This window comes from Salvelinus fontinalis, chromosome 28, assembly GCF_029448725.1.
Source record: "Salvelinus fontinalis isolate EN_2023a chromosome 28, ASM2944872v1, whole genome shotgun sequence".
Taxonomy (NCBI): Eukaryota; Metazoa; Chordata; class Actinopteri; order Salmoniformes; family Salmonidae; genus Salvelinus; species Salvelinus fontinalis.
Genome location: NC_074692.1, coordinates 14,380,137 through 14,407,981, shown reverse-complemented (window position 1 = coordinate 14,407,981; position 27,845 = coordinate 14,380,137). Strand labels below are relative to the sequence as shown.

Genomic DNA, 27,845 nt, shown 5'->3' with positions numbered 1-27,845 from the left:
CTGCTCCTGATGTTTTAGTAAACTTGTTTGCCACTTCCCCATTTGGCTGGGTCTTATCAGACTCGGCTGGAAGGAAGATCTTGGTCCTCTTACTCTGATAGATATATAGCAAGGCCAGGTAGTGTGTGGTGTGGTCCCACAGGGAGAGGAGAGGGGAAACATGGCAGCCTTGGCGCTGCTCTGTCTGCTGTCAGTGCTGCCAGGCTCCACAGCAATACTAATGAGATCTCCATTGGAGGAGGTAAGTGGAAAACACAGGGATGTGGTTGGTGATTCTTCTGTTTGTGACATCTGCAAAGTACATTGACCTCCTCAACTTGCGCTGTTTATCGTCCTGCGGAAATCTCTACCTACAGAGAGGCAGATCACAGGATCTCAGTTGTACGATACACTTAAAAGTTACATTTTTCAGGGGTTCTGTAAAGATCTTATTGTTGTTCAGTTGATTGTGCTCCTCATGGACATAGGCCTGCTGTAATCTGTCATACTGTATACAAACCAGGAATGGATTAGTGATTCTAATCCTCATGTTGCTGCTCACAAAATGACCCCAACATTTCATTTGTATCCCCTCTCCAGCTATTTCTGCACTCCCTGGATCAAAAGGACATGGTGTTTTATTTTGGTACCGACTCTGCTACCTCAGGTATGACTGAATAATGACACAGTTTCCATACGGTTACAGTGAGCTACTGAACCGTTATGGTGGATACAATAATTCACATACAGCGGCAAGAAAACGTATGTGAACCCTTTGGAATTCCCTGGATCCTTGCATACATTTGACATAAAAATTCATCTAAGTCACAACAATAGACAAACACAGTGTGCTTAAACTAATAACACACAAATTATTGTATTTTTCTTGTCTATATTGAATACATAATTTAAACATTCACAGTGTAGGTTGGAAAAAGCATGTGAACCGCTAGGCTAATGACTTCTCCAAAAGCTAATTGCAGTCAGGAGTCAACTAACCTGGAGTCGAATCAATGAGACGAGATTGGTGATTTTGATTAGAGCTGCCCTGCCCCATAAAAAACCCTCACAATTTGAGTTTCCTATTCACAAGAAGCACTGCCTGATGCTGACCATGCCTCGAACAAAAGAGATCTCAGAAGACCTACAGTAAGATTAAGAATTGTTGCCTTGCATAAAGCTGGAAAGGGTTACAAAAGTATCTCTAAAAGTCAGTCCACTGTAAGACAAATTGCTATAAATGGAGAAATTTCAGCACTGTTGCTACTCTCCCTAGGAGTGGCCGTCCTGCAAAGACGACTGCAAGAGCACAGCGCAGAATGCTCAATGAGGTTAAGAAGAATCCTAGAGTGTCAGCTAAAGACTTACAGAAATCTCTGGAGATGCTAACATCTCTGTTGATGAGTCTAGAATACGTAAAACACTAAACACGAATGGTAGGACACCATGGAAGAAGCAACTGCTATCCCCAAAAAACATTGCTGCACATCTGAAGTTCGCAAAAGAGCACCTGGATGTTCCACAGAGCTACTGGCAAAACATTCTGTGGACAGATGAAACTAAAGTTGTTTTTGTTTGAAAGGAACACACAACACTATGTGTGGAGAAAAAAAGGCACAGCATACCAAAATCAAAACGTCATCCCAACTATAAACTATGGTGGAGGGAGCATCATGGTTTGGGGCTGCTTTGCTGCCTCAGGGCCTGGACAGCTTGCTATCATCGACGGAAAAATGAATTCCCAAGTTTATCAAGACATTTAGCAGGAGAATGTTAGGCTATTTGTCTGCCAATTAAAGCTCAACAGAAGTTTAGGTGATGCAGCAGGACAACAACCCAAAAGACAGAAGTAAATCAACAACAGAATGGCTTGAACAGAAGAAAATACGTCTTCTGGAGTGGCCCAGTCAGAGTCCTGACCTCAACCCGATTGAGATGCTGTGGCATGACCTCAAGAGAGCGGTTCACACCAGACATCCCAAGAATATTGCTGAACTGAAACAGTTTTGTAAAGAGGAATGGTAAAAAAACTCCTCCTGACCGTTGTGCAGGTCTGATCCGCAACTACAGAAAACATTTGATTGAGGTTATTGCTGCCAAAGGAGGGTCAACCTGTTATTAAATCCAAGGGTTCACATACTTTTTCCAACCTGCACTGTGAATGGTTATACAGTGTGTTCAATAAAGACATGAACAATTATAATTGTTTGTGTGTTATTAGTTTAAGCAGACCGTGTTTGTCTATTGTTGGGACTTAGATAAATATCAGATAACATTTTATGACCAATTTATGTAGAAATCCAGATAATTCTTAAGGGTTCACATACTTTTTCTTCCCACTGTACAGTATTGTAACCTTTCTCACCCCAGTGCCGGAGTTTCAGCTCATCTGGACAGACTGTGCCTCTACGGAGCTCCACACTGGCCCCTGGCGATGCTCCTTCGAGACCGAAGGGAAGCGCTTTGTGCTGGGGATCGGGGAGAGGAAGCAGTCCTTCTCCTGTCAGTCCACATTAGAGACAGCTCGGAACACCACTCTCAACATCATAAGGAAAAGTCATGCCATGTGTTGTCAGCAGGCCAAAGTTCTACATCCTCCTTCAACTAAAGGATTTCTCACCATCTGTGCCAGGAAAATGGTACGTTTTCCAAGTTAAGACAAACAATTCTACAGTTTACTTATACTGTTATTCTGTTATTCATTCATAATTCTCTTAAATGAATTTGGATTGCAATTGTTTTTCTATTTCCAACAGCAAGGCCTGGTTGTTGCAGGTAAAGAGAAGGAGAGACTATACATTCAGCCAGTGCTTCAAAAACACATTCATCTGACTGAAGCCAGAAACTGTTCCAGTCCAAGAATACCTCATCTGGTGTTCCACCAGCCATTTACTGCCAGAGGCCCCCCCAGACACTCTCACAGTCAGTGTTCAAGTATCATAGCATTGTATTTAATGTTTCACACTTCATCCTCGCACATTCTGTTAGCATACTGCTCTTTTTGTCTTCATCCTGACAGTGAAGAGGCTGCGTCGCCAAAGGTCAGCCATAATGCCTGAGGTGACCCACCTGGAGCTGCTAGTGGTGGTAGCGCCTGACGTGCAGCTGGTCCACAGGCAGGACACAGAGAGATACATACTTACCAACCTCAACATTGTGAGTTTGTCTGTCTGTCTGCCTGCCTGTTTGCCTGCCTGCCTGTCTTTGTCTGTTTGTTATTGTTTGCGTCAGGCATCTGAATGATTATTGAAAGTGGTCATCCAGTGTTGGTGTGTCCTGTTGTCTTTCCACAGGCCTCAGAGCTGTTGAGGGACATGACACTGGGAGCCAACATGAGAGTGCATCTGGTCCGTATGATCATCCTCTCAGAACCAGAGGTCAGTGTCTGACAATGTCTGTCCCCGCCACACACACCTGGGTTGGCCAGTCTGCCATGGAGGCCTGGCTGAGGAGCCAGAAGAATGCTTCCCTCTCTGAGTGCTATGTTCTCACTTTCAGCCAGAGATTAACATCTCCACCAACATCTCCTCGTCTCTGAGGAGTGTGTGTGAGTGGGCCAGAAGGGTCATCCCCTCTAATGACACGGACCCCCTGCATGCTGACCTTGTGTTATACATCACAAGGTAGGTCGTTGTACTTTATCCTGTGCTATTTTTTCAAGTTGAATTGTAGTCTGAAGTTAGAACATTTATATAATTGTAAATCTTGTGGTTTTACTTTACTGTAATTTGTTTGTACTCAACCAGATTTGATCTGGAGCTGCCCAATGGGAACAAGCAGGTGAGGGGCGTGGCCCAGCTAGGCGGGGCATGTTCTAGCCAATGGAGTTGTGTAATCACAGAGGACACAGGCTTTGATCTGGGCATCACCATCGCTCATGAGATAGGCCACAGGTAAGACATAGTGGCATGAGATAGGCCACAGGTAAGACATAGTGGCATGAGATAGGCCACAGGTAAGACATAGTGGCATGAGATAGGCCACAGGTAAGACATAGTGGCATGAGATAGGCCACAGGTAAGACATAGTGGCATGAGATAGGCCACAGGTAAGACATAGTGGCATGAGATAGGCCACAGGTAAGACATAGTGGCATGAGATAGGCCACAGGTAAGACATAGTGGCATGAGATAGGCCACAGGTAAGACATAGTGGCATGAGATAGGCCACAGGTAAGACATAGTGGCATGAGATAGGCCACAGGTAAGACATAGTGGCATGAGATAGGCCACAGGTAAGACATTGTCAATAGCATGGGAAGAGCTACAGTTAGTAATCTTCACTTCTTTCCCCCAGCTTTGGTATAAACCATGATGGGATTGGTAATACATGCAGCAGCAGTGGCTTTATGATGGCCTCTGATGGAGGCTACAACAGTGTGGATCTCACCTGGTCCCAGTGCAGCAGACAACAGCTGTACACATTCTTCAGGTAAGCATGCCAGCTGTTTCTCACATGGACTCTTAATAATGACCTGTTCATCATAAGTAGATTACTCTGCAGAAATGTAATAATGGTCAGTGGTACTGTACACAACAGTGAGTATTGTAGAAGGCTGGTAATGAGAGTAAGATATGTGTTTGTTATGCTATTCTAGTGAAGGCAAGGCTGACTGTGTGAAAGACTTGCCTGTTCTGGTTGGCTCTCTGCAAGACTGGAAGCCAGGCCTTTACTATGGCGTGGACGACCAGTGCCGGATAGCGTTTGGTAGCACCGCCAGGGCCTGCTCCTTCACCAACCCTGACCTGGTAAGGGACACATTATGAGACATTAAATGGCAGCCACTTCGGTGATTATACTATCATGGTTATACTGTAGTAATAAGAGTGGTTATACAGTATGTTGACAGTATCTATAGCTCTGTCTGGGTAAGGCTTTCCCAGTGTTAAGTCTTTCCTCCTGTCAGCCTGCGTGCCGTGTTCTCTCCTGCCACATCAAACCTGATGACAACAGCTCATGTAAACGTCTGCTGGTGCCTCTGTTGGATGGGACAGAGTGTGCACCCAACCAGGTACAGCCTTATGTTATCACTAGTCTCATTCAATCATTATGACTATGTTTGGTCAAAGTATGCAACATTTGGGTTGTGAAATGAAAGCAGCCCTGACCTCTAACCCTGCATGTCCTCTAGTGGTGCCTGAAGGGCCGCTGTGTGTCCCCAGACCAGCTCAGCTCCTCTTCCTCTGTGGTGGTGCACGGGTCCTGGTCCAGCTGGTCCCAGTTCTCCCCATGCTCACGGATATGTGGCGGGGGCGTCACTTCCCGGACCAGGCAATGCAACAACCCACGGTAACAAGAAACAACAGTCAGGCCCAATTACAACACTAGTTCTCATGACTCCTCTCAAGTGCAAGTGGTACATTTCTGGCAAATAGGATTAGCCAAACAGTTTATTATTCTTGATGGATGTCTTCATAATTTTCATTTAAAAAATGTTTTCATTTCCAGGCCTGCATTTGGTGGGAATGATTGCAAGGGCAGGGATACAGAGGCGGAACTTTGTCACCAGCAGGTAAAACTCCACAGGTCATGTTTATGTTTACAGTGGGCCTCCGTAGGTCATTTTTACAAGGTAAAAGGTTGCACCATTTATTCTGTGCCGTGAGTACTGTACATGTACTGCGTGTATGGAGCGATTTCAGTGCTAAAAAATGTATTTTTTAAAATTGTATTAGGATATTGAATTTGAATGTAATATTGTTTTATTTGTAATGCACAAATTGATTCATTGAATTCATAAGTTGAACTTGTATTTCATGATTTGAAAATGAATTGAATGTAGTATATAGCATACAGGTTTTCAATTTAATTCAATTTAATATTCAAAATCAGTGAATATTCAAATTCAATATTTATATATTCAGTTTCAATATGGTAGATATTGCATTCATTTTCTGTGTATCAAGTTTACAAACTAACATTCACATGTTAAAATTCAGATTCAAAACCAGAGACAACGTCCTGGTACTTTGCCAGCCAGGAAAGGTAGAGGAGCACAGATAGAATCAAACGCCATCTGTGGTAAACTGACGGTTGAATATATTTTATTCCTATGAATTTGGCGCACAGGAAACCTGGGTTAGAACCCCATCAGTCAAACTAACACGTCTTCATGTCTCAGGCAAGGTTGCTCATCATATTCATGGATCACCAAACCACCTTTGTTGCACTCTCATTAAATGGGGTGCACAGATCTGTCTGCTTCTTTTTTCCACAGAAAGTGTTTCTGTTGCGCAGTAGGCCTGATTTCGAACCCAGTTAGTTATATTGGTGCCGTGATCTCTAAGTATGAGGTCAAAGGGGGGGTAAAATGTAACCAAGATGGTTCGATGAACCACGCTCTTTTGATGACTAAGCTTGCTGGAGACTTGAGTTAGCTTCCTGAACTCATTCCTATGGGCTTTAGCTAAGTGGGCTAACACAGTCTTGTAACATACAGGAGACCTGGTTTGAACCCAGTCAGAGCAAGATTAAATAAGGAGTGGAAAGGCTATCATTAGAAGGGCTATGACAGGGCTATTCCACTATATTCTTATCGGGACCAAACTGTGGTTTTTGTGACACTCCCTTCCAATGTTCCCTCAAAAAAAACTGTCACTAAGCAAATTTCAGGTCTGCTGAGTGCAAACTTGAACGTTGTGAAAATTCTGTACAACTTCCAGATCACGTTTACTGTGAACACTGAGGCAGTACCTGCTTTAAGTTACAGTTTTAACAGCGGTCAAGTAGGCTACTGTGACTATTTCATCAAAACGATGGAAATATCTGTTCTATCATTCAGCCTACAGTCGCAGCCAATGTGTGGTGTTCAATGTATCCCTACATTCCATGAGACTTTTGAAAAAAAAAACATGCAGGGCTTGACATTAACCTGTTTATCCACTTGTCCTTTTGATGAAAGAAACTACTTTACAAAATAAGATGCATTACTATTCCCATTCCATTATAGAGAATCAGACAAATTATGCTACCCTCTACCTATTGGCTAATTAGCTTATTCAAGCCTGTCTCAAAATACAACACTGCCCCTTTAAGACAAAAAAAAGCTCTTTACCTGACTTGCTTTTCAAAGATGTCTAGAAATGTACATGTTTTTTGCTCTTGTAGGAAGTAATCACTCCCCTATTGCTGACTACAAATGATCTATAACTGAGCTAATAACTCACTAAAGCAAAGGATATGAACAAAATGTGCACACGTGGCTACATGCAGCTCTCGCTTTAATCTCAAAACAAACGCATCTACTCACGACCGCTCATGCTGTAAACACAGTCCAGTTCAAAATAAATGGCACAGATCCATATATGGCAATGGTCTATTTGCATATAGCCCTCCTGCATCTCTGATTGGTTATGCTGCACCAATCTGTATAGAGTATAGGCTGAGTCCTACTCCAATGCATTCTGCCTTCAACAAAATCTCTTGCATAGTTCATTTTGTTTCGGTATGTTTCATTGAAAGTGGCTAATATTGCGTTGATTCGATCACAATTGCCACAGTAAAGGGAAACGTTGATAATATTAACAGGGAAAACTCTAGAACAGTGGTCAATGACGCTGTCGGTGTGTTCGAAGCGTAGCGCTTCAAACACACTGACAGCGTCATTGCACAAAATAGTATGCAGCACCAGCTGGATATGTATGCAACAAAAGTTCAACATTCACCTTCTGCTCCCATTTCCGTCAAGCCGTCTATGCATACAGTTTGACGCATACGTTCGATAAATCCAACGTATGCACCACACCGAACACACTGCAACTGCCTCTGCAACGCAATGCTGCAAGGCAAACGCAGCGTTTCATTGGAAATTAATGTAATTCTGGTGTATCAAAATGCAATGACACTGTCGGTGTGATCGAAGCGTAAGAACATAAACTCACTCATAAAAACAGCAGCTTTTAAACGCTTTGAAATCTCACAGTATCAACTTTGCTGTAGCTTTCTTTTATGCCTGTTACTGCGGACACGTTAATCTGAGCCATCCGTTTGGCCAGCTTTAGACCTAAGTGCACTTGATTTGCTCTCCGGCCCGCAGGGAAGGCAGAGTTTGTACTTCCAGACACATGAAATGGTTAAAAAAGGCAACAGTTCATCTACGCAGCACACAAGGCAGCTGAATCAGGTGCACCTACCGCCAACAGCCCGAGATGAATAAAAAATAAATAGTTGTTTTTTTTACAGAAATGTTTGGCGATCGACTAGGAATGCCTTGGAGATTGACCAGTCGATCGCGATTGACCGGTTGATGACAACTGCTCTAAAAAGTTGAGTAAAATTCAATCTCGTGCTTCTCTCCATTGGCTGATATTTTTTCTGCGTGGCAGTTCTGTTTACCACAGAGAGCGTTTGATTATATATTTTCTCCTCTACCTTTCCTGGCTTGCCAGGAGGCTCTCTCAAGTTTTGAATCTGAATTTAGAGATCTGAATTTAGAGATCTGAATTTAGAGATCTGAATTTGAAAACTGAATCTGAATGCATCCGAGAAGTTGAATATATGAATCTTTGATCAACTTTAAATAAAAGTTTGGAAACTTGATACACAGACAATGAATGCAATATCTACCCTATTGAAGATGAATATATAAATATTGAATATTAAATTAAAACGGAATGCAATATTCATTAAATTCTATTCAAATGATGAATTATATGATCTAAGTGCATTACCGATTAAAAATTATTACATTATAAAAATCTATATCCTAAATTATGTAATTCAAAAACAATTTCTGTTAGCACTGAAATCACTCCATACACATGCTTCGAGTGGAATGAGGGAAGTTGAATTGGAAATAGAAATGTTGCTTCTCTTCAAAAGACTATTATGATAGAAAGTTCAATTGGTCGTCAGAAGGATGTTAACTGAAACATAGGGTGTGAACACAAGCAATGTTCGGCATTCTTCCCCTCACACTATGCTGTCTGAGTAGCAGTGTGAAAGGACCCAGCTGGCCTTCATGGCAGAGCAGTGCGCCCAGACAGATCTACAGCCCCTGTACCTGTCCCCCAACACGGCCTCCCTCTACACCTGGATCCCCGCTGTAGGCTTTGTCACAGGTGGGCCAAGACACCTTGCCAATGGGGAATGGTTGGGTCATTGGGATGGAGGGCAATAAACAAAGGACAAACTACTACATTACTGACTCCCTCCACTGTATTCCTCTGATTTTTCCCCATGACCAGGGGATGAACAGTGCAGGTACATGTGCCAGTGTAAGGGAGAGAACTTCATTGTGAGCCGTGGGTCTCAGTTTGTGGATGGGACTCGTTGTGAACCAGACAGTCCAGCTCCCCTTGGTGCCACGACAGCTTGTCTAGGAGGGATGTGCCAGGTAAAGGCCTGCTTCGGTTTCTCCACCTTAGAGAATTCTAGAGACGCTTTGAGAAAATATTAGACCTGACATGTCCTCATAAGCTAATGGGCAATAATTTCTTCCACTAGCTGTTTGGCTGTGATGGAGTGTTGAAGTCTGGGAAGGTGGAGGATGTGTGTGGGGTATGTGGAGGGGATGGCTCCTCTTGCAGTCTCACCTCTCAGTCTTACAGTGGTGGTCAGGCCAGAGGTAACAGCTCAAATATCCCCATTCTTCAGTCTGGAGAGTGATCATTTCTACCTCCATCTCATTCCAGTAATTAAACTAGATTTTTCCCTGCTTAATTGATTCTCAGAGTACGTCACATTCCTGACCCTGCCAGTAAACGCCACTCAGGTTCATATTGTCAACAGGGCACCTGTCTTCACTCACCTGGGTGAGTATCTGGGGTGACCTTGGGTGGTTTGAAAAGAAACCCCAAATCATATAAAGGACAATAAGCAAGGTGTCTGGTGTTTTTACCCATAGCGGTGTTGATTGGGAATCAGTATGTTGTGTCTGGGAGTGGCGGCATTGCGTTAAACATCACTCACCCCTCTCCTCTGGAGGACGGTCGTCTGGTTTATCGTCTGTACCTGACCCCTGACCTCCTGCCTCTCATGGAGGAGCTGCTGCTACCTGGAACTGTTACAGAGGAGACACACATACAGGTCAGCAGGGAGAGAGACATTCCCAGACATGGCAACAGACTCTCACAGTTATCCCCTCTGATATTTGGAGTGACACATATAGAAGAGGAACAGTATCTCCATTCACTATGTACACACACATATAGAACTTTACTGACTCCTCAAAATACAAAGGAATATGACATTTGTTTTTTGCTCCAACAGGTCTATCGGAAATATGGAAAAGAATATGGAGAACAAACCAGTCCAAACATCACCTACCACTTTTATACTCCCATTAGTAATAATGCTTTTATAAAAGAGATACCCAGGGGCAAGTGGACTGTTGTTACAACATCCTGCTCTGTCACCTGTGGCTCTGGTAAGAGTCATTTTGAATTATATATATTTTTTTACAAATGATTGTTGAATAAATATATTTAGTTTGTTTGTTGTGGGTGTACTTTAAGGCTTTCCAAATGTCACTGTTCTTATAGATCCACTGTTCTCTCTTTTTCTTGTAGGCATACAGAAATCTATGTATGTCTGTATGGATGAAGACACCAAGGAGCATCTGGAGGAGGTCTACTGTGATTCAGCTCCCCTTCTCCTGCTTCAGCAGACAACCTGTCACCTCCCAGCCTGTCCCCCCAGGTCCACTCTACATTCACTGCACACTGTCACACCTAGAACTCTTAAACTTTCATCAAACTGATTGATCAATGTCCTGTGTTGTGTTCTCCAGCTGGGAGATGGGAGAGTTTGGGCCCTGCAGTGCCTTGTGTGGTGGTGGAGAGAAAGTGCGCCCTGTGAGATGTGTTCAAAGGCAAGGAGCAGATGTCCTACAGGTGGCCGTTTCTGAATGTCCACAACACTCAGCCACACAATCAGTGGATACATGCAACTTTCAACCCTGCCCTGCAAGGTATACATATTTTTATAATCAAATACAATATGTACATGAAGCAAACAAGGTCCAAGTTGCACCATGTAGGTTAATGGCCCAGTACAGTGTTGATATAGAATTTTTTGGGTGGATGCTTGTGACAGGTGGAATGCGTCAGAAGCCGGGGAGTGTTCAGCGGTGTGTGGGCCCGGAGCGGCCAAACGCGTTGTGACATGTGTGCGGTCCGAAGGGGGTCATGATGTTGAGGTGGACCATAGCTTGTGTTCAGGGCTCTTCAAACCACCTGTCTTAGTGTCTTGTGTGATCGATGTCTGCCCTATTGGCTGGGAGTCTAAGGGACAGGTACAGCAGAGATCTATAATACATAAATGTGCACACCGAATTCTAAGACATCATTCTGGAGAAGGTGGAACTTTGACGTCCATTCATTTGTCTTTACCAGGATCAACCTATACTTAACAAATCCCCTGGTTTAAGGTACCGCTCCAGGTACCTAACAGTGTATGTTTGGAGCCCTGTGATAGGCCAATGCTCAAAGACCTGCGGAAATGGTAAGTTAGACCAGATAATCCCTTCCATTTTTAGAAAGACAGTGTGGTACCTTGGTCAACACAAGCCTTATACATGTGTAGGTACCCTGCAGGTGTGGTTTTCATGTCTGGACCACCAGACCAGGCTAGCGGTGCCTGAGGTCTACTGTGATGCCTCCAGCAAACCAGAGCCTCACACAGAGTCCTGCAACCCTTCCCCTTGCCCTCCCATGTGAGTTGATCCTTTCAAATACAAGAATGACAGCTTTGTCATAGCAGGGTAACAGCAGTGTGTTTCCAATGCAGGTGGCGCTACAAGCAGGGAGTGTGCAGTGTGTCGTGTGGAGGAGGCGTGGCCCATAGGGTGCTATACTGCTCCCAGGAGACCGAGGGAGATGAGGAGGTGGTTGTGAACAATACAGAGTGCAGTAACATGACCAAACCCATAGCAGTGGTCACATGCAACTCCAACAGCTGTCCAGCCAGGTAATCCATGCAACTCCAACAGCTGCACATCCAGGTAATCCATGCAACTCCAACACCTGCCCAGCCAGGTAAACGGTAAACAGACACTGAACACTGGCTAGAAGACCAGGGTAAAAAAGAGAATCTAAATGTGGAATTCACCACCCATGGATTTCAGTTTGTCTTGAATGCTATGTGAGTGTCAACAGACAGTGCCATATAGAGATTTCTTTATGTATTGCTGGGTGTAAATAAACTTGAACTTGAGATAATACTGTCCAGGTGGAGAGTGCTGAGGACGGGGGCCTGTTCTACGTCTTGTGATCTGGGGTTAGCCAGGAGGCATGTCTCCTGTGTTGAGTATATCCATGGGGATGACAGTGAGGTGTCTGAGGAGAGATGCCATGCAGCCGTTAAACCTGCTACCACGGTACCCTGTCTGGTGCAGGTGTGCACCTTCAGATGGGACGTGAAAGACTGGAATCAGGTAGGTACAGTGGCCAGTGGTGTTTTCATACATGAGTGATTTATAAATTATGTAGATGTACTGTTGACTAACTTTTCTGTTGTCTCTCAGTGTTCAGTGCCGTGTGGGTATGGGATCCAGTCTAGAGCAGTGTCCTGCATGGGACCCACTAAGCCTGAGCCCCTCAGCCCACTGCTCTGCATGCACATGCCCAAGCCCATCACCATCCGGGGCTGCCAGATGGACGACTGCAGGGTCTTAGAGAAGACTAGTCCCCTCACCCACACACACACCACCAACGCCCCCTCACTAGAGACCAGGGACCAGTTACCCAGCCCCCAGGGCATGGAAGTCAGCTCCTCATCCATGGGAGTGTCTCCTACTCTCAGCCTGACCCAGACACCCCCGACTGTAACAGAACTGATCACCCCAGCCATGCCCACTGTGACACCTAAAACCAGTAAGGTGGCAGAACTCTGCTTCTTTAGCACTCATCAGAAAAGGCATAGACCAAGCATTGAGAGAGCTCCATAAGCTAATGTAATAGTTATCTACTGTGTGTCGCTATCTAGGTCTGTGTGGGCAGCTTCTGCTGGGGGAGTCAGGCACAGTGGACTTGAGACATGAGACAGGTCGCTGCATCCTGTCAATAGGCCGGCCCCTGGATGAGGTCATCCACATGAAAGTAGAGTCCAGCTCCCTAAGCTGCAAGAAAAGTGAGAAATGTTATAATACCCTTTGTACTGTCTATCTATGGCAACCGAAATGGACAACAATAACCCTGTGTGTGCGTGTGTGTGCGTGTGTGTGTGTGTGTGTGTGTGTGTGTGTATATGCTTAGGGGAGTATGTGGCGTTCTATGACAGGCTGGTACTGGTCAGGAAGTGTGACCAGCTTGAGGACACTGAACTGACCTCCAGGACCAACGTCCTGCTGGTGCGCCAGCATCTCTTGTCCAGTGGAAACGGAGTGCTGCTCACTTACAGCAGTCAGAAGAACAACAAGAAGAGTCACCACCAGGGTAACACTGAGCTGCTACTGTATTGGCTGGAACAGAAGGCAGAGTGGCATGTTGTTACAGAGCTGGAACAATAGATTTTTAGAAGGACATATTATTTGGTCAATTTAATACATACCCACATGCTTCTTTCTGTTGCTCCTACAGACTGTGATGTCCAGCTGTTTGCTCCCAGCGGGGTCATTGAGAATCCAACGATGACCTCTGCGTTGGGCAGTCACACCTGTCGAGTCCTCATCAACGCCCCTCCCTCAGTGAAGATTAGGATCCGGGCTCTGAGCATGGGCCCTGTGGTCAACAGCACAGCAGCCCAGTCCACCTTCATTATGGTCAGGGAGGAGGGAGACTGTTCTCTCTTGCTTTTCAGTATATTCATCAATGCAAACTAGTAGAGTATACATTAAACCATGAATCTTGAATGTTGACATGTATGCCATTGTAGATAACATTATGCCTCTACTACCATCTCCATTAGATACGAGATGTAGACGTCTTGAAGACCAACGTGTTCAAGGGCCAACAGCTTTTTGACTGGCGATCAGCTGGAAACATGGCAGAGATAGAATTTCATGGCGAGTACCTGCAAAGCAACGGGAGCTTCCGAGCTGAATACTCATTCGTGGAGCCTTGATCCGTGGCTCGCATTTCTATTATACAGTATTTAACGAGACAGGAATTTAGGCAGTTACTGGAGAACAATTTGTCCTTAGTTTAATCAGTATTGTCAGAATTTTGTAACATTAAAATAAATGACAGCAGTCAGTCTTATTTTGTTTGTTATTTTTGTTGTTGTATAGAAAACATTTACCAAAGTAAATCACAGCAAAATCACTCAGCAACTCATTCTTATGGCACATTTGGTATAGTATGGCACACATTTTCAGAACTGTTTGAACTTATTTTATAAATATGAAATAACAAATATGTAAGTAAACAAACTGAATAAACACATCTATAGAATCCCACAAAAATAAATGTTAAGACAGCGCCAACATAATGTATGACTTTTAAATATAACTTAAAACAGACAGATGTAATCTCTTAATTCGATCACTATGCTGTCGCAGAAAATTATCCTAACAAAATAATTTATCAACCCCTACAAAAATGTCCATTAAATAACGCACAGAATAATTCACATTTCCTGTTGCTGCAGGATTATTGTACTGCTGTGAGAAACTGGTCAAATTAAGATCCTACATCTGTAATACAGTATAGTCTCTGCCATGATCTGGTGTGGATCTTTCTTTGACATATGGCGCTTTCTATTTGGAAAAGGATATACCCATTTCATTCAACATGAAATGTATAACTTTCCATCAGTCATACTCACTTTACAGTCTTGATATTATTTTGCTTATTACAGGACTGTCTCACCTACAGGATTTTCCCTCCAACACTCACATCACGTCTACCTGAAGGCCCCAAAATCTTCCCAAGGCCCACCTAACGCATTGCAAAGTGCTTCTCCTCTCTCCATGTTACAGCACTAGATATACCCGGGTGGCTTCAGTTTCCCCCACTACCTGCAGCACAGGTTCAGTTCCACACCGCCACAAAGAGGAGCCATGTCCCCTGTGGGGACTCATTGCTTGGCCTTAGCTGTCTCCTCCAGCAGAGACCTCATGTCTCTCAGAGCCTTCTTCATAGCCCGGCCAAAGTTGGCAGCATGTGTCTCTTCACAACTGTTGAAGGCTGTAATGGCAATGTTGATGTGGTCTGCCATGGGGTTGTAACACACTCCGTAGCCATCTGGCACCAGTGGACCGAAGCACATCACACAGTCTGTCTTGGCACCAGCCTGGAGAAGAGAGTCAGTGAAACTTTACCTTTAGCTGTACAAATGTGGGCCAAAACTAATAAACACATTATTACCAAACAACTGTCTACAATTTGTCCTGTTATATGTTGTATTTTAGGATGCTAAATACCTCACATAAACAGCCTTCATACCTGGCTGGTGGAGAGATTGGGATGCTCAGCCACAGCATAGGCTGTGTCCATGAATATCTCTGGCATGGACGTCAGTTCTTCAATCGCCTGCAACTTCAGGCCAAGGAGATGTCTGTCTATGGCCTGGCCATGAATTGCCTGCTCATTTTGACATACACAAAATGAATGTACATTGCAGTGAGTGGGGACAAGCATGGATTAATACAGTAAATGTCCATTTCCATCAAGTCCTCACCATGCGTGTGTATTCTACGTGGGCTTGGCATGCCTTGTCCAATAGAGAAACCTTCTCTTTGTTCTGTCAACATATGGGATAAACAGACATAATTACAGTAGAGTGACAGTCAGGGTTTATTGTTTATTTAGTGTCAACGTTCAGGTTTCAGAGTTGACCTACCGGTTTAGCTAGGTCCTCCATTGCCTGGACAAATTTGAGAGACTCATTGGAGCAGGAGCGGATTGTGTCTGTTCGACCAAGTGCAAACATACGCAGGGACGCACTCTCATAGGTGGAACAGCACATCTTATACATTCTGAAAGATGAAAAAGCAATAGGTCTCATCAATATGTCTCAAAGTGATAGGTTAAGGTAACCCGACTGCTGTTGCAGATGTTGACTGTTTTGTTCATGAAACCCACCTGAAGTAGGCAAGCTGTAGAGCCATTTGTATAAAGGCATCTGGACTCATCTTGTGAGCCTTTGGAACATTTCTCCCATAGTCAGCAAAGTTGACCACGTTCACATCCAAGTCATGTGACATTCTGGTGAATGAAAGAGTAGCCAAAGAGTGAGAAACACTTCAAAGATATGTTTGAATGTAAACTGCTAGGAACACAAACAGACTCTACTTGCATGTTCATATTCTGTTTGGCCGACTCAATATCCTTCTTGACCTCAGGTGTGATATTGAAGCGCAGTTTGGGAGGCATGGGCAGAGGGATCATGGGAGCGCGTACCACCTCCATCCTTCCCCTGTTAAAACAACACAAAGCATTATAGGTGTCCTGTCGGGCTGTATCCCCGCCTGGTACGGCAACTGCTCCGCCCACAACCATAAGGCTCCCCAGAGGGTAGTGAGGTCTGCACAACACATCACCGGGGGAAAACTACCTGCCCTCCAGGACACCTACACCACCCGATGTCACAGGAAGGCCATAAAGATCATCAAGGACAACAACCACCCGAGCCACTGCCTGTTCACCCCGCTATCATCCAGAAGGCGAGGTCAGTACAGGTGTATCAAAGCAGGGACCGAGAGACAGAAAAACAGCTTCTATCTCAAGGCCATCAGACTGTTAAACAGCCACCACTAACATTGACTGGCTGCTGCCATACATGTATAAAATGTATCACTAGCCACTTTAAACAATGCCACTTAATATAATGTTTACATACCCTACATTTCTCATCTCATATGTATATACTGTACTCGATACCATCTACTGCATCTTGCCTATGCCGTTCTGTACCATCACTAATTCATATATCTTTATGTACATATTCTTCATCCCTTTACACCAGTGTGTATAAGGTAGCTGTTGTGAAATTGTTAGGTTAGATTATTCGTTGGTTATTACTGCATTGTCGGAACTAGAAGCACAAGCATTTCGCTACACTCGCAATAACATCTGCTAACCATGTGTATGTGACAAATAAAATGTGATTTGATTTGATTTGATACTTCAAGAGAGGCAGAGTCACATTCAGTAGCAGGCCAGGATCGCGATTCCAGCTTGGCCATGATCAGTGGGCTTCAAATGGTAGTACAGATCATTTTCAAATGGATCAGGCACAATCTAAACCTGACAAATAGTGAATCTTCAAAATGCTTGCTATACTCAGGCATAATGCACCTGCTCTGGTTGGAAAAATAGCCATTGCAACCATGGCAACCAGCGCCGACCTTTTTATCTGTAGTACACAATGACCTTGGAAGTGCTGTGTACCATTAATCAATGAATGAAATAAACATATTTTGTTATGCCTTACATGTACTCAACCAAATAGTCCACCAGGAACACAATGGGTGGGCCTTCAGCTGGGGCATGCTCATACACCAGACCACAGGTACCATCTTCACCCACAATAAACTGGGGATTAAATAATACACGTTATAACAATACGACTTAAAATACATGTATGAATACAGTAGAATAATGCAAGAGACTCTTTGAGTAAAAATATGAACATATATCAGGGAGGATGCAACCTTTGTTCTACAGCTTTAGTCTCAGAGCTCACCTGTAACGTCTTATCAAACCAGCGGTTGCCACTGTTCCAGCGACTCCCTCCACCATGCAGCATCTGGGCAGCGACGCGGCTCTGGTAGCGCTGCTCAGACATCTGTGGCATGGGGGCGTCTAGACACACTGTGAATATGCTCTTCTGGATAGCACGGACAGACTCCTTATTTGTCTTGTCTAAGGAAGAACACGATACAATCAGCGACCTACAAGGACCTTGAGGAAAGCATCGACCAATACGTCTAAAACAGTATGTGCAAAGTGATAAGATGCATCCAGTCACTCTTACGTTATGGCTCAAGACTGGGTTATGACTAGGGTTTTGTTTATTTGGTGGGTCACTCCATGCGCTCCAAAGACCCTTGTCTAGCATTCAAGGCTCTCCCTGGCCTCACCCTTGATGAGGTTGTTGTAGGCCTTGCCCCAGGTGTTGCGGTGCTGGGAGGTCAGGATGCCAATAGGCTCCTTGTTGCTCTGCAGGGACGAGTTCCAGATTTTCTCCAGTTGCATGTAAATCTGGTCCACCGTCAGTGGGGAGCCATCACTGTTATACACATCCAGGACAAAGAACTAAGGACAGAGGGAGAAGGTCAATACGCATTTGAGGTTCTGGTTAAGTGGGTTAGAGACAATAAACTAACAATGCAACAATGTTATTGAGTTCCTCTCTTGTGTTGCAGCAACATAAAGCAGCATCAAAAAGAGAAAATCAAAGCAATAGCACACCCTAGTGTACCTGGAAGTTATGGACCACAGTGATGTGAGTAGGGGCCACTTTCCCGATAGCGTGGTTGACCACAGTGTCTCTCTTTGGTCCAGGGATACGACAGGAGGACAGGATCTGGTAGTACTGGTCCATACACAGAGGCTTCCCACCCAAATACTCAATAGGTAGGGTCTCACTGTGACACAGAGTTAGAGAGTCAACTGGGGTGACAAATATATATTAGATGTATATCATTAAGATAGATCATATTTTCTATATCAATATTACTCACTTGTCAATCATTTGTTTGAAGTCCAAAACTCCTGAAATCAATTTAGCAGCAAACCTGAGCAGAAAACATTGATTTACATTTTAGTAGACACGCTTATCCAGAGTGATTTACATTTTAGTAGACACGCTTATCCAGAGTGATTTACATTTTAGTAGACACGCTTATCCAGAGTGATTTACATTTTAGTAGACACGCTTATCCAGAGTGATTTACATTTTAGTAGACACGCTTATCCAGAGTGATTTACATTTTAGTAGACACGCTTATCCAGAGTGATTTACATTTTAGTAGACACGCTTATCCAGAGTGATTTACATTTTAGTAGACACGCTTATCCAGAGTGATTTACATTTTAGTAGACACGCTTATCCAGAGTGATTTACAGGAGCAATTAGGTTTACGTGCCTTGCTCAAGGGCACATCATCAGATTTTTCAACTAGTCGGCTCAGGGATTCAAACCAGCAACCTTTCGCTTACTGGCCCAATGCTCTTAACCACTAGGCTACCTGCCGCCCTATTGAGTAATTAAGTATGATACCTTATTTCCTCATCCAACTGAGATTCAGCCTTTTACCTCTCCAGCATCTCATGTTCTATTCAGATAATCAACTCCAATACACTTTAGTGCACCATTGTTTTCCATGTCCTCATATCTCCCACCAGACTTGCTTAGCATGTCCAACTCAGAACCATGATATCTGTCTATTTTGATTCTATATCTCTGCATTTATTGAACTGTCTGTGTCACTCTAGTCTAGTGGATACAATGGTGTACATTACAGTACAGTATATTGTTGAATCATTGACTTTTCATATGAGCAATAAAGTCTGCTCTAGTGTCATCTTCTATTGCATGTGTTTGGCACTGTCCGCAATGTTGATTGCGTACGTGGGTCTCCGCGGTCCAAAAAAGCTGAGCAATGCTATGAGCAGCCAATGTGCTTAAAATAGCCAGCATGAAAGGGGAGTCTGTCTAAAGGTCATCTGAAACTCAAGCTTATTCTCAAGTTCAACAGAGCTATGGCGGATTACAACACTGAAGTCAATCACTTTCTACTGACTTTTCTACTAAGCAGTAAGCCTATAAAATGTCCTTTTCACGGATCGGTAGAGACAGCCCTAAAATGTTTTAGTGCTGGTGGAGGGTAGGCATCTACTGTATAATCTCGTAACAATGGCTGGTACAGTGGCCTCAAACACACATGGTTCTTTGTTGCTCACCTCATTTGTCCTTGGCGATCTTGGAAGGTCATGCGGGGCAGGACCACCCCAGGGCTGGAATAGACTGCCACAGGCATCCGGGAATCCAGATAGGCTGACTGCATCCACCACTCTGTGAGCTGCATAAACATCCACAAACAGCCATGATAATGCTATAGACCATCAACATGTCATATACTGTAGGTGCATAAAGGATATAATACAGGTATCTGTTCCTGCCAATCAACCCAGAACAACCCAGTGCTCTGCCCTACTAGGTACCCATCTCTGCTCTATGTGACCAGTTCTGTTCTATGACAGTACCCACCCAGTTCTCTTTGTTGCTAGCTCTGCGCTCCAGGCTCCTCTGCAACCTGTCTCCCACTCCCTCAGGAATGAGGAACTCCTTGACTAGCTTGCGTGTGTGATCCATCTCCTCCTCACTGAGCAGGGGCTCCAGCATCAACAGGTAGCGCTCAAATGTCTGCCTTAGTGGAGGCACGGGCAGCTTGGGCAAATTGTCCTGGTGATGCGAGGACCTCTCTGGGAGGATGGTCACTGACATCGGCTTGACGAGGCGACATGGCTTCACCAAGCCCGGCCTTAACTGAAAAAATGCATTCTGTGTCATTGCATTTCTAATAAAGAATTTGTTTTGCAATCAATATGACATACTGAAATACCACACATACGGTACAGTATCTACGTTGATATTTAGTTTAAGTTTCTGAAATATTAAGTTGATAATCCCATTAGCATATAAAATACACTGCTCAAAAAAATAAAGGGAACACTTAAACAACACAATGTAACTCCAAGTCAATCACACTTCTGTGAAATCAAACTGTCCACTTAGGAAGCAACACTGATTGACACTACATTTCACATGCTGTTGTGCAAATGGAATAGACAAAAGGTGGAAATTATAGGCAATTAGTAAGACACCCCCCAAAACAGGAGTGATTCTGCAGGTGGTGACCACAGACCACTTCTCAGTTCCTATGCTTCCTGGCTGATGTTTGTCACTTTTGAATGCTGGCGGTGCTCTCACTCTAGTGGTAGCATGAGACGGAGTCTACAACCCACACAAGTGGCTCAGGTAGTGCAGTTCATCCAGGATGGCACATCAATGCGAACTGTGGCAAAAAGGTTTGCTGTGTCTGTCAGCGTAGTGTTCAGAGCATGCAGGCGCTACCAGGAGACAGGCCAGTACATCAGGAGACGTGGAGGAGGCCGTAGGAGGGCAACAACCTAGCAGCAGGACCGCTACCTCCGCCTTTGTGCAAGGAGGTGCACTGCCAGCGCTCTGCAAAATGACCTCCAGCAGGCCACAAATGTGCATGTGTCTGCTCAAACGGTCAGAAACAGACTCCATGAGGGTGGTATGAGGGCCCGACGTCCACAGGTGGGGGTTGTGCTTACAGCCCAACACCGTGCAGGATGTTTGGCATTTGCCAGAGAACACCAAGATTGGCAGATTCGCCACTGGCGCCCTGTGCTCTTCACAGATGAAAGCAGGTTCACACTGAGCACATGTGACAGACGTGACAGAGTCTGGAGACGCCGTGGAGAACGTTCTGCTGCCTGCAACATCCTCCAGCATGACCGGTTTGGCGATGGGTCAGTCATGGTGTGGGGTGGCATTTCTTTGTGGGGCCGCACAGCCCTCCATGTGCTCGCCAGAGGTAGCCTGACTGCCATTAGGTACCGAGATGAGATCCTCAGACCCCTTGTGAGACCATATGCTGACACATGCACATTTGTGGCCTGCTGGAGTTCATTTTGCAGGGCTCTGGCAGTGCACCTCCTTGCACAAAGGCGGAGGTAGCGGTCCTGCTGCTGGGTTGTTGCCCTCCTACGGCCTCCTCCACGTCTCCTGATGTACTGGCCTGTCTCCTGGTAGCGCCTGCATGCTCTGGACACTACACTGACAGACACAGCAAACCTTTTTGCCACAGTTCGCATTGATGTGCCATCCTGGATGAACTGCACTACCTGAGCCACTTGTGTGGGTTGTAGACTCCGTCTCATGCTACCACTAGAGTGAGAGCACCGCCAGCATTCAAAAGTGACCAAAACATCAGCCAGGAAGCATAGGAACTGAGAAGTGGTCTGTGGTCACCACCTGCAGAATCACTCCTGTTTTGGGGGGTGTCTTGCTAATTGCCTATAATTTACACCTTTTGTCTATTCCATTTGCACAACAGCATGTGAAATGTATTGTCAATCAGTGTTGCTTCCTAAGTGGACAGTTTGATTTCACAGAAGTGTGATTGACTTGGAGTTACATTGTGTTGTTTAAGTGTTCCCTTTATTTTTTTGAGCAGTGTATATCAGCAATGTTGGGTGAACACCACAGAGCTGATTGGTAGGCCTACTGGCCAGAAACTGTCAACACCATGATACATACAACATTGGAAAAACAATTTAGTAAACTTAAATAAAAATGTTAAATTAAAACATTTGAAAAGCTAAAACTATTATATTTGACTGCAAAACGAACTAAAATAAAAACCATCATACCTTTTATACTTTGGACAAAAATCTAATGGGTTTTTAAGCTTATTTTCTAATGGGGTTTTCAGGCTTCTGAATCTGGTGGGAAAATGCTATCAGTAGATGCCAATGTTTCAAATAGGCCTAGCTTGTGCATCACTATCACTAGCTAACATGGAAGAAATCCAAGGGTGAGCATGGAGCGTGACTGGGCCAAGCTAGAACAGCTTGTGAAGTTGCTGGAGCCGTTCTCAATCCACACTGACCAACTTCAAACTGACAGCCAGTCGCTGTCTGATGTGGGGGTGTGCCTCCTCAACCTTGAGGCGCACTTGCTGTCAAATACTGTTGCAAAACAGTTGGCACAGGTCCTCCTGAAGTCACTGTGTGAGCGCTTCGCATGCATATTGAATCCACTGACAGCCAACTTTGATCCAACCCCTGCAGCAGCTTGCCTGATGGACCCAAGTGGGTCTCTGGCACTTCGCTCGTCAGAGATGGAACCCCTGATTAGGGAGGCAGAGTCTTTTGTACTTCAGAAAATCTGTGAGTACAGCCGTGGAGCAGGACCCCAGGAAGATGCCAGCACGATTAATCCAGATAGTATCTCTACCACTGTGCTTCAGAAATATAGCTTCCTCGCATCGAAGATTGTGTCTGAGGTCACTGTCCAGCCGGAGGGTCAACCTGGCAGGGCATTAAGTGTCCCATGTAAGCTGCGGAAATACCTGGAAGACGTAAAGGGGGGCATGTTTACAGTCACCCCTCAAGTTCTGCCAGGCAAACTGCCCTGTGGCACTGGATCTGGTTTCTGCCACTGCATCCTAAGTGTTTGTGGAGAGAATATTCTCTGTCTGTGGACAACTGTCATCAGGCTTGAGAAACCAAATGACCACCTCTCTGGAACGCAGAGTCTTCTTGAAGATAAGCCAGAAAATATTGTTTGGTTGAAGAGAAACACACAAGCTGGCTGTCTGTCTGTGAACTGATAGATTTGTGAAGAAATATTGAATTGTTTATATTTTTTGCTGTTGTTGCAGCTGTTTTTATGAACCTTTTTAAAGGGGTTAGTCAGTGATACATGTTTAATATTAGATAAACGTAACATGTCAAATGGGCCAAGACTTAATTTGTTGTTTTTTCCTCTCTCTTTGTCAGATAAAGGTAAAGGTACTTGATTGTTAACGAAGTAGATGTTAGAACAAAGCTTTGGATTGGTGTAAACATGGGCAAGAGAGTTTCCTTCCACCATATTTCTTGCACCAGTCTAGGCGCTTATTCTTTAAATCGATTGAGTTGTTATTTATGTCCTGGCCATAAAGTTGTATGGAGTCCTGTAGTGGTCAAAAGCCTGTGTTAGCACGGGCAGCTCCATTCAGGACTTTCGCCGTTTTGATTTAGTCAACTGGGTGGGACTTCCAACTTCCTTGACTGATCCTTCCTGATGACCTGGTTGGCATGACCTAATGAAACGGTTGGAGTTGTGACAGCCGTGTCATCAGGAGGGATCAGCCAAAGAATTTTACTTGAGAAGAAGAACATTGACTATCTCAAGATGATGGCCTCAATGGTGCTGCCCATGCTCTCACAGATGCCATCATGATACAGATACAGAGATGTTATGTCTATCCAAGTCTATGGTTCCGGCCCATCAACTTTGTATTACTGTATTATTGCCAAAAAAACTAACTACAGGCTTACAACACATAAATGGCTATAATAACCTTGGTTTGCTCAATATGTTTAGAGTGTTGACAGTCAACATTGTTGTAATTGGCTTCAACGAGTATAGGCCTTTACGAATCGCACTTCTCCTCAAATAAAAAAGACAAGGTTCCCATAAATTGTACTGTATGTGTGAGGCACGTTCTAAATAAGCAAGATATAGCCTAGGCCTGTTTGGAGGAGCGCATCTTTGGTAACCGGACAAGAAGCGCTCTTTGGAAATGGGGATGGATACAAGCTGAATGGAGTATGCACAGTAGGTAGACCTATGTGAATTTTGAATGATGCAAAAGCATGTCGGCAAAAGCCTCATGAGTAGACAATTTAGAAACCCTTTATGGATAGGCTACTTGCAGGCATGACCAGCATAAAAAAGACACCAGATCCATTGCTGTAGAACCAGCTTTCGTAATAGTAGGGTAAGGGTAGCCTACTAAGGGTTTGTTTGTTAATCAAACGAAAAGGAAAACAAGCAATTATTTTTCTGTAATAAGGTACATGTTTCGAAATAGACGGACTAATCTGAGTTTGGCGGATGAAAGGAGAACGCTACCTGCCCCAATGCATAGCGCCAACTGTAAAGTTGGGTGGAGGAGGAATAATGGTCTGGGGCAGTTTTTCATGGTTCGGGCTAGGAAATCTTAACGCTACAGCATACAATGATATTCTAGATTATTCTGTGCAACCAACTTTGTGGAAACAGTTTGGGGAAGGCCTTTTCCTGTTTCAGCATGACAATGCCCCCGTGCACAAAGCGAGGTCCATACAGAAATGATTTGTAGAGATCGGTGTGGAAGAACTTGACTGGTCTGCACAGAGCCCTGATCTCAACCCCATCGGACACTTTTGGGATGAATTGGAACGCCAGGTCTAATCGCCCAACATTAGTGCCCGATCTCATTAGTGCACTTATGGCTGAATGGAAGCAAGTCCCAGCAGTCCCAGCAGCAATGTTGCAACATCTAGTGAAAAGGCCGTTAAGGGGGGACCAAATCCATATTAATGCCCATGATTTTGAAATGAGATGTTCGACGAGCAGGTGTGCACATACTTATGGTCATGTAGTGCATCTCTAACTCCATGTGCATATGGGTAATGTGTGTCACGGCTGGATAGGCTGTGCTTCCGTTGTCAAAATCCATGCCATAACCAACTGGGTTACCGCTAAGACCAGCTTTTGGTTGGTCTTAAAATATCCCCACCAGTGCATACTGAAATTGGCACTTTTGCACATGTTTTTAAGGGTACAACTAAGATATTGCCACCCCTCCCACCTCAGAGCGAGCAAGCTCACATAAAACAGAAATTACAAATCCTGGCGCTAGGGTTTGAAAATAGAAGAGCTTTAACAGATCAACAATTTTTATCAAATAAAATCTTACTGGTTGCGTACACGTTTAGCAGGTGTTATGGCGGGTGCAGCGAGATGCTTATGTTCCAAGATCCTATCAATCACAGCAGTAAATGTCAAACAAGCACACAATAAACAAAAATTCTAAAATAATAAAAAATGTAGTACAGCAGTACATGTATAAATAGTATGTTCCTCTGAAACCGCTTGGTATAGAGGTCCTGGATGCCAAGGAAGCTCGGCCCCACCCCAGTGATGTACTGAGCCGTACGCACCCTTCTGTAGAGCATGGAGGTCTGATCCCATACCAAGCGGTGATGCAGCCAGTCAATACAATTTTGAGGATCTAAGGTCCCATGCCGAATCTTTTCAGTTTCCTGAGGGGGAAGAGGCATTGTCGTGCCTTCTTCACAACTGTGTTGGTGTGTGTGGACCATGATAATTTCTTTGTGATGTGGACACCGAGGAACTTGCAGCTCTCGACCTGCTCCACTAAAGGTCCCGTCGATGTGGATGGGGGCATGCTCAGCCCTCCGTTAGTAGTCCTTCTCTTGTCCAGGTGGGATAGGGAAGTGTGCAGTGCAAAGGCAATTGCGTCGTCCGTGGATCTGTTGGAGCCGTATGCAAATTGTAGTGAGTATAGGGTGTCGGGTAAGTTGGAGGTGATATGGTTCTTAACTAGCCTCTCAAAGCACTTCATGATAACAGAAGTGATTGCTACGGGGCGATAGTCATTTAGTTCAGTTACCTTCGCTTTCTTGGGTACAGGAACAATGGTGGACATTTTGAAGCAAGTGGGGACAACAGACTGGGATAGTGAAAGATTTATTATGTCCATAAACACTCCCGTCAGCTGGCCTGTACATGCTCTTAGGACGTGGATTGGGATGCCGTCTGGCAATGGCAATTGAGCTGGCTTGACGCCAGCTGAAAATAGAGGTCAAAGGGTCTGGGCCGTTGCAACGGAAACCAGAACATAATAAAACAGACACCATATTAAGGTTACTCAAAGTGATTAACATGCATTTACGTTCGTTTCAATTTAAACAGGTATGATCAGTATAATTCTGTCTGAATCCAAAAACCAAAGCAAACAATAGATTGTTAGAGCAATGTATGAGCAAATTTTATGACTAAGAAACTTGAGACCAAAGCAACTCTGTCAAGTTTAGCATGTTGTTACACTATTTGTTTGGACTGTGCTTGGCTGTCAAGTTTCCTGACAGCTTCTTCAGGTTAGAATATATACTGAGCGTACAAAACTGACCAGGTGAATCCTGTTGAAAGTTATGATCCCTTATTGATGTCACCTGTTTAAATGACTTCAAATCAGTGTAGATAAAGGGAGGAGACAGGTTAAAGAAGGATGTTTAAGCCTCGAGTCAATTGAGACATGGATTGTGTACGTGTGTCATTTAGAGGGTGAATGGACAAGTCAAAATATTTAAGTGCCTTTGAATGGGGGTATGGTAGTAGGTCCAGGCGCACCAGTTTGAGTGTGTCAAGAATTGCAACGCTGCTGGGTTTTTCACACTCAACAGTTTCCCGTGTGTATCAAGAATGGCCCACCACCCAAGGGATATCCAGCCAACTTGACACAACTGTGGGAAGCATTGGAGTCAACATTTTTGAAACATTTTACTCCACTACATTTCCTAAAGAAAATATGTATTCTTTAATCACATACATTTTCCCTGACACACAGAAGTACTCATTTACGTTTACATTTCGAATGCTCAGGCAGGTCAGCAATATGGTCCAATTGAGTACTTAGCCTATCACTATAACCCGTTGTCATCGCTACTGCCTCTGATCTGGCAGACTCACTAAACACAAGTACTACATTTTTAAATGACGTCTGAGTGTGTAGTGTGTCCCTGGCTGTCAGTATATAAAAATAAAACTGTGCAATTTGATTCATGGCATTTACTTTTACTCAAGTATGACAACTAGCCTACTTTTTCCACCACTGTACTTAACTACATTTAAAACCACACACTTTTAGACTTTTACTTAATTCTGGGTGACTCACTTTTACTTCAGTAATTTTCTATTAAGGTATCTTTACTTTTACTCAAGGTATGACAGTACTTTTTCCACCACTGCAAACACAAATAAAAAGCAAGCTGTAGTCTATATTAAAATATTGTATAATAGTTTAACCCACTGTCCTTCAATTAATTGTTATCAGTATTGATCTGATATAGACATGAACCTTGAAACGTTATCCATATTGTAGCCTAATATATGAGGTAAATAGGTTACAGTATGCAACCCCCACATACATACATACACAGCAGTAATAGTGAACGCGCTGCTCTCAGTTATGGGTGCATGACTGCGCATTTATGAATTATAAAAACTTTGACTCACCACGACTCTCAAAAGAAGACCCAACATAATTGCATAAAAATGTCCCCGCGAGGCTTTGGTTGTTGTTTGTGTAAAGAAACACCTCGAGCTGTCATGTCAAGGACATAGCCCACGCCTAAAGTTTTACCAGTTGAGAAGTTACTTAGTAATGTCGG

At 44.1% G+C, this 27,845-nt stretch overlaps 2 protein-coding genes across 2 annotated transcripts; one reads left to right on the top strand and one right to left on the bottom strand.

The window, feature by feature from the left end:
* adamts13 (ADAM metallopeptidase with thrombospondin type 1 motif, 13) lies at positions 1 to 14,117 on the top strand. Its single transcript, XM_055886731.1, has 31 exons — positions 1 to 241; positions 580 to 646; positions 2,350 to 2,618; positions 2,736 to 2,901; positions 2,999 to 3,135; positions 3,273 to 3,356; positions 3,478 to 3,602; positions 3,726 to 3,872; positions 4,276 to 4,410; positions 4,577 to 4,727; positions 4,886 to 4,990; positions 5,111 to 5,268; positions 5,428 to 5,491; positions 8,912 to 9,038; positions 9,165 to 9,313; positions 9,424 to 9,544; positions 9,651 to 9,731; positions 9,824 to 10,005; positions 10,189 to 10,345; positions 10,488 to 10,617; positions 10,709 to 10,888; positions 11,014 to 11,212; positions 11,313 to 11,421; positions 11,503 to 11,632; positions 11,707 to 11,886; positions 12,148 to 12,352; positions 12,443 to 12,791; positions 12,904 to 13,047; positions 13,173 to 13,352; positions 13,497 to 13,678; positions 13,825 to 14,117. Exons 1-31 carry the CDS (start codon positions 161 to 163, stop codon positions 13,978 to 13,980), a joined length of 4,650 nt encoding a protein of 1,549 aa, XP_055742706.1. The 5' UTR covers positions 1 to 160; the 3' UTR covers positions 13,981 to 14,117.
* LOC129826231 (carnitine O-acetyltransferase-like) lies at positions 14,039 to 27,845 on the bottom strand. The gene is made up of 14 exons (XM_055886733.1): positions 27,691 to 27,845; positions 20,074 to 20,352; positions 19,767 to 19,885; positions 18,545 to 18,598; positions 18,283 to 18,448; positions 17,942 to 18,116; positions 17,545 to 17,723; positions 17,293 to 17,393; positions 16,156 to 16,275; positions 15,942 to 16,064; positions 15,700 to 15,835; positions 15,538 to 15,600; positions 15,303 to 15,440; positions 14,039 to 15,150 (listed from the first exon to the last, which is right to left on the bottom strand). The coding sequence occupies exons 1-14, from the start codon at positions 27,715 to 27,717 to the stop codon at positions 14,935 to 14,937; spliced, it is 1,896 nt and encodes a 631-aa protein (XP_055742708.1). The 5' UTR covers positions 27,718 to 27,845; the 3' UTR covers positions 14,039 to 14,934.

What these genes read in the sequence shown, in the direction of transcription:
- adamts13 (XM_055886731.1), top strand. Translation starts at nt 161, where the DNA reads ATGGCAGCCTTGGCGCTGCTCTGTCTGCTGTCAGTGCTGCCAGGCTCC. An exon ending in CAGAGTGTGCACCCAACCAG is followed by an intron (nt 4,991 to 5,110) that starts GTACAGCCTTAT and finishes CATGTCCTCTAG; the next exon opens with TGGTGCCTGAAGGGCCGCTG. An exon ending in CTCTGTCACCTGTGGCTCTG is followed by an intron (nt 10,346 to 10,487) that starts GTAAGAGTCATT and finishes TTTTTCTTGTAG; the next exon opens with GCATACAGAAATCTATGTAT.
- LOC129826231 (XM_055886733.1), bottom strand. Translation starts at nt 27,717, where the DNA reads ATGTTGGGTCTTCTTTTGAGAGTCGTG. An exon ending in CTACAGCTTGCCTACTTCAG is followed by an intron (nt 15,836 to 15,941) that starts GTGGGTTTCATG and finishes TTCATCTTTCAG; the next exon opens with AATGTATAAGATGTGCTGTT. An exon ending in TGGAGGACCTAGCTAAACCG is followed by an intron (nt 15,601 to 15,699) that starts GTAGGTCAACTC and finishes ATATGTTGACAG; the next exon opens with AACAAAGAGAAGGTTTCTCT.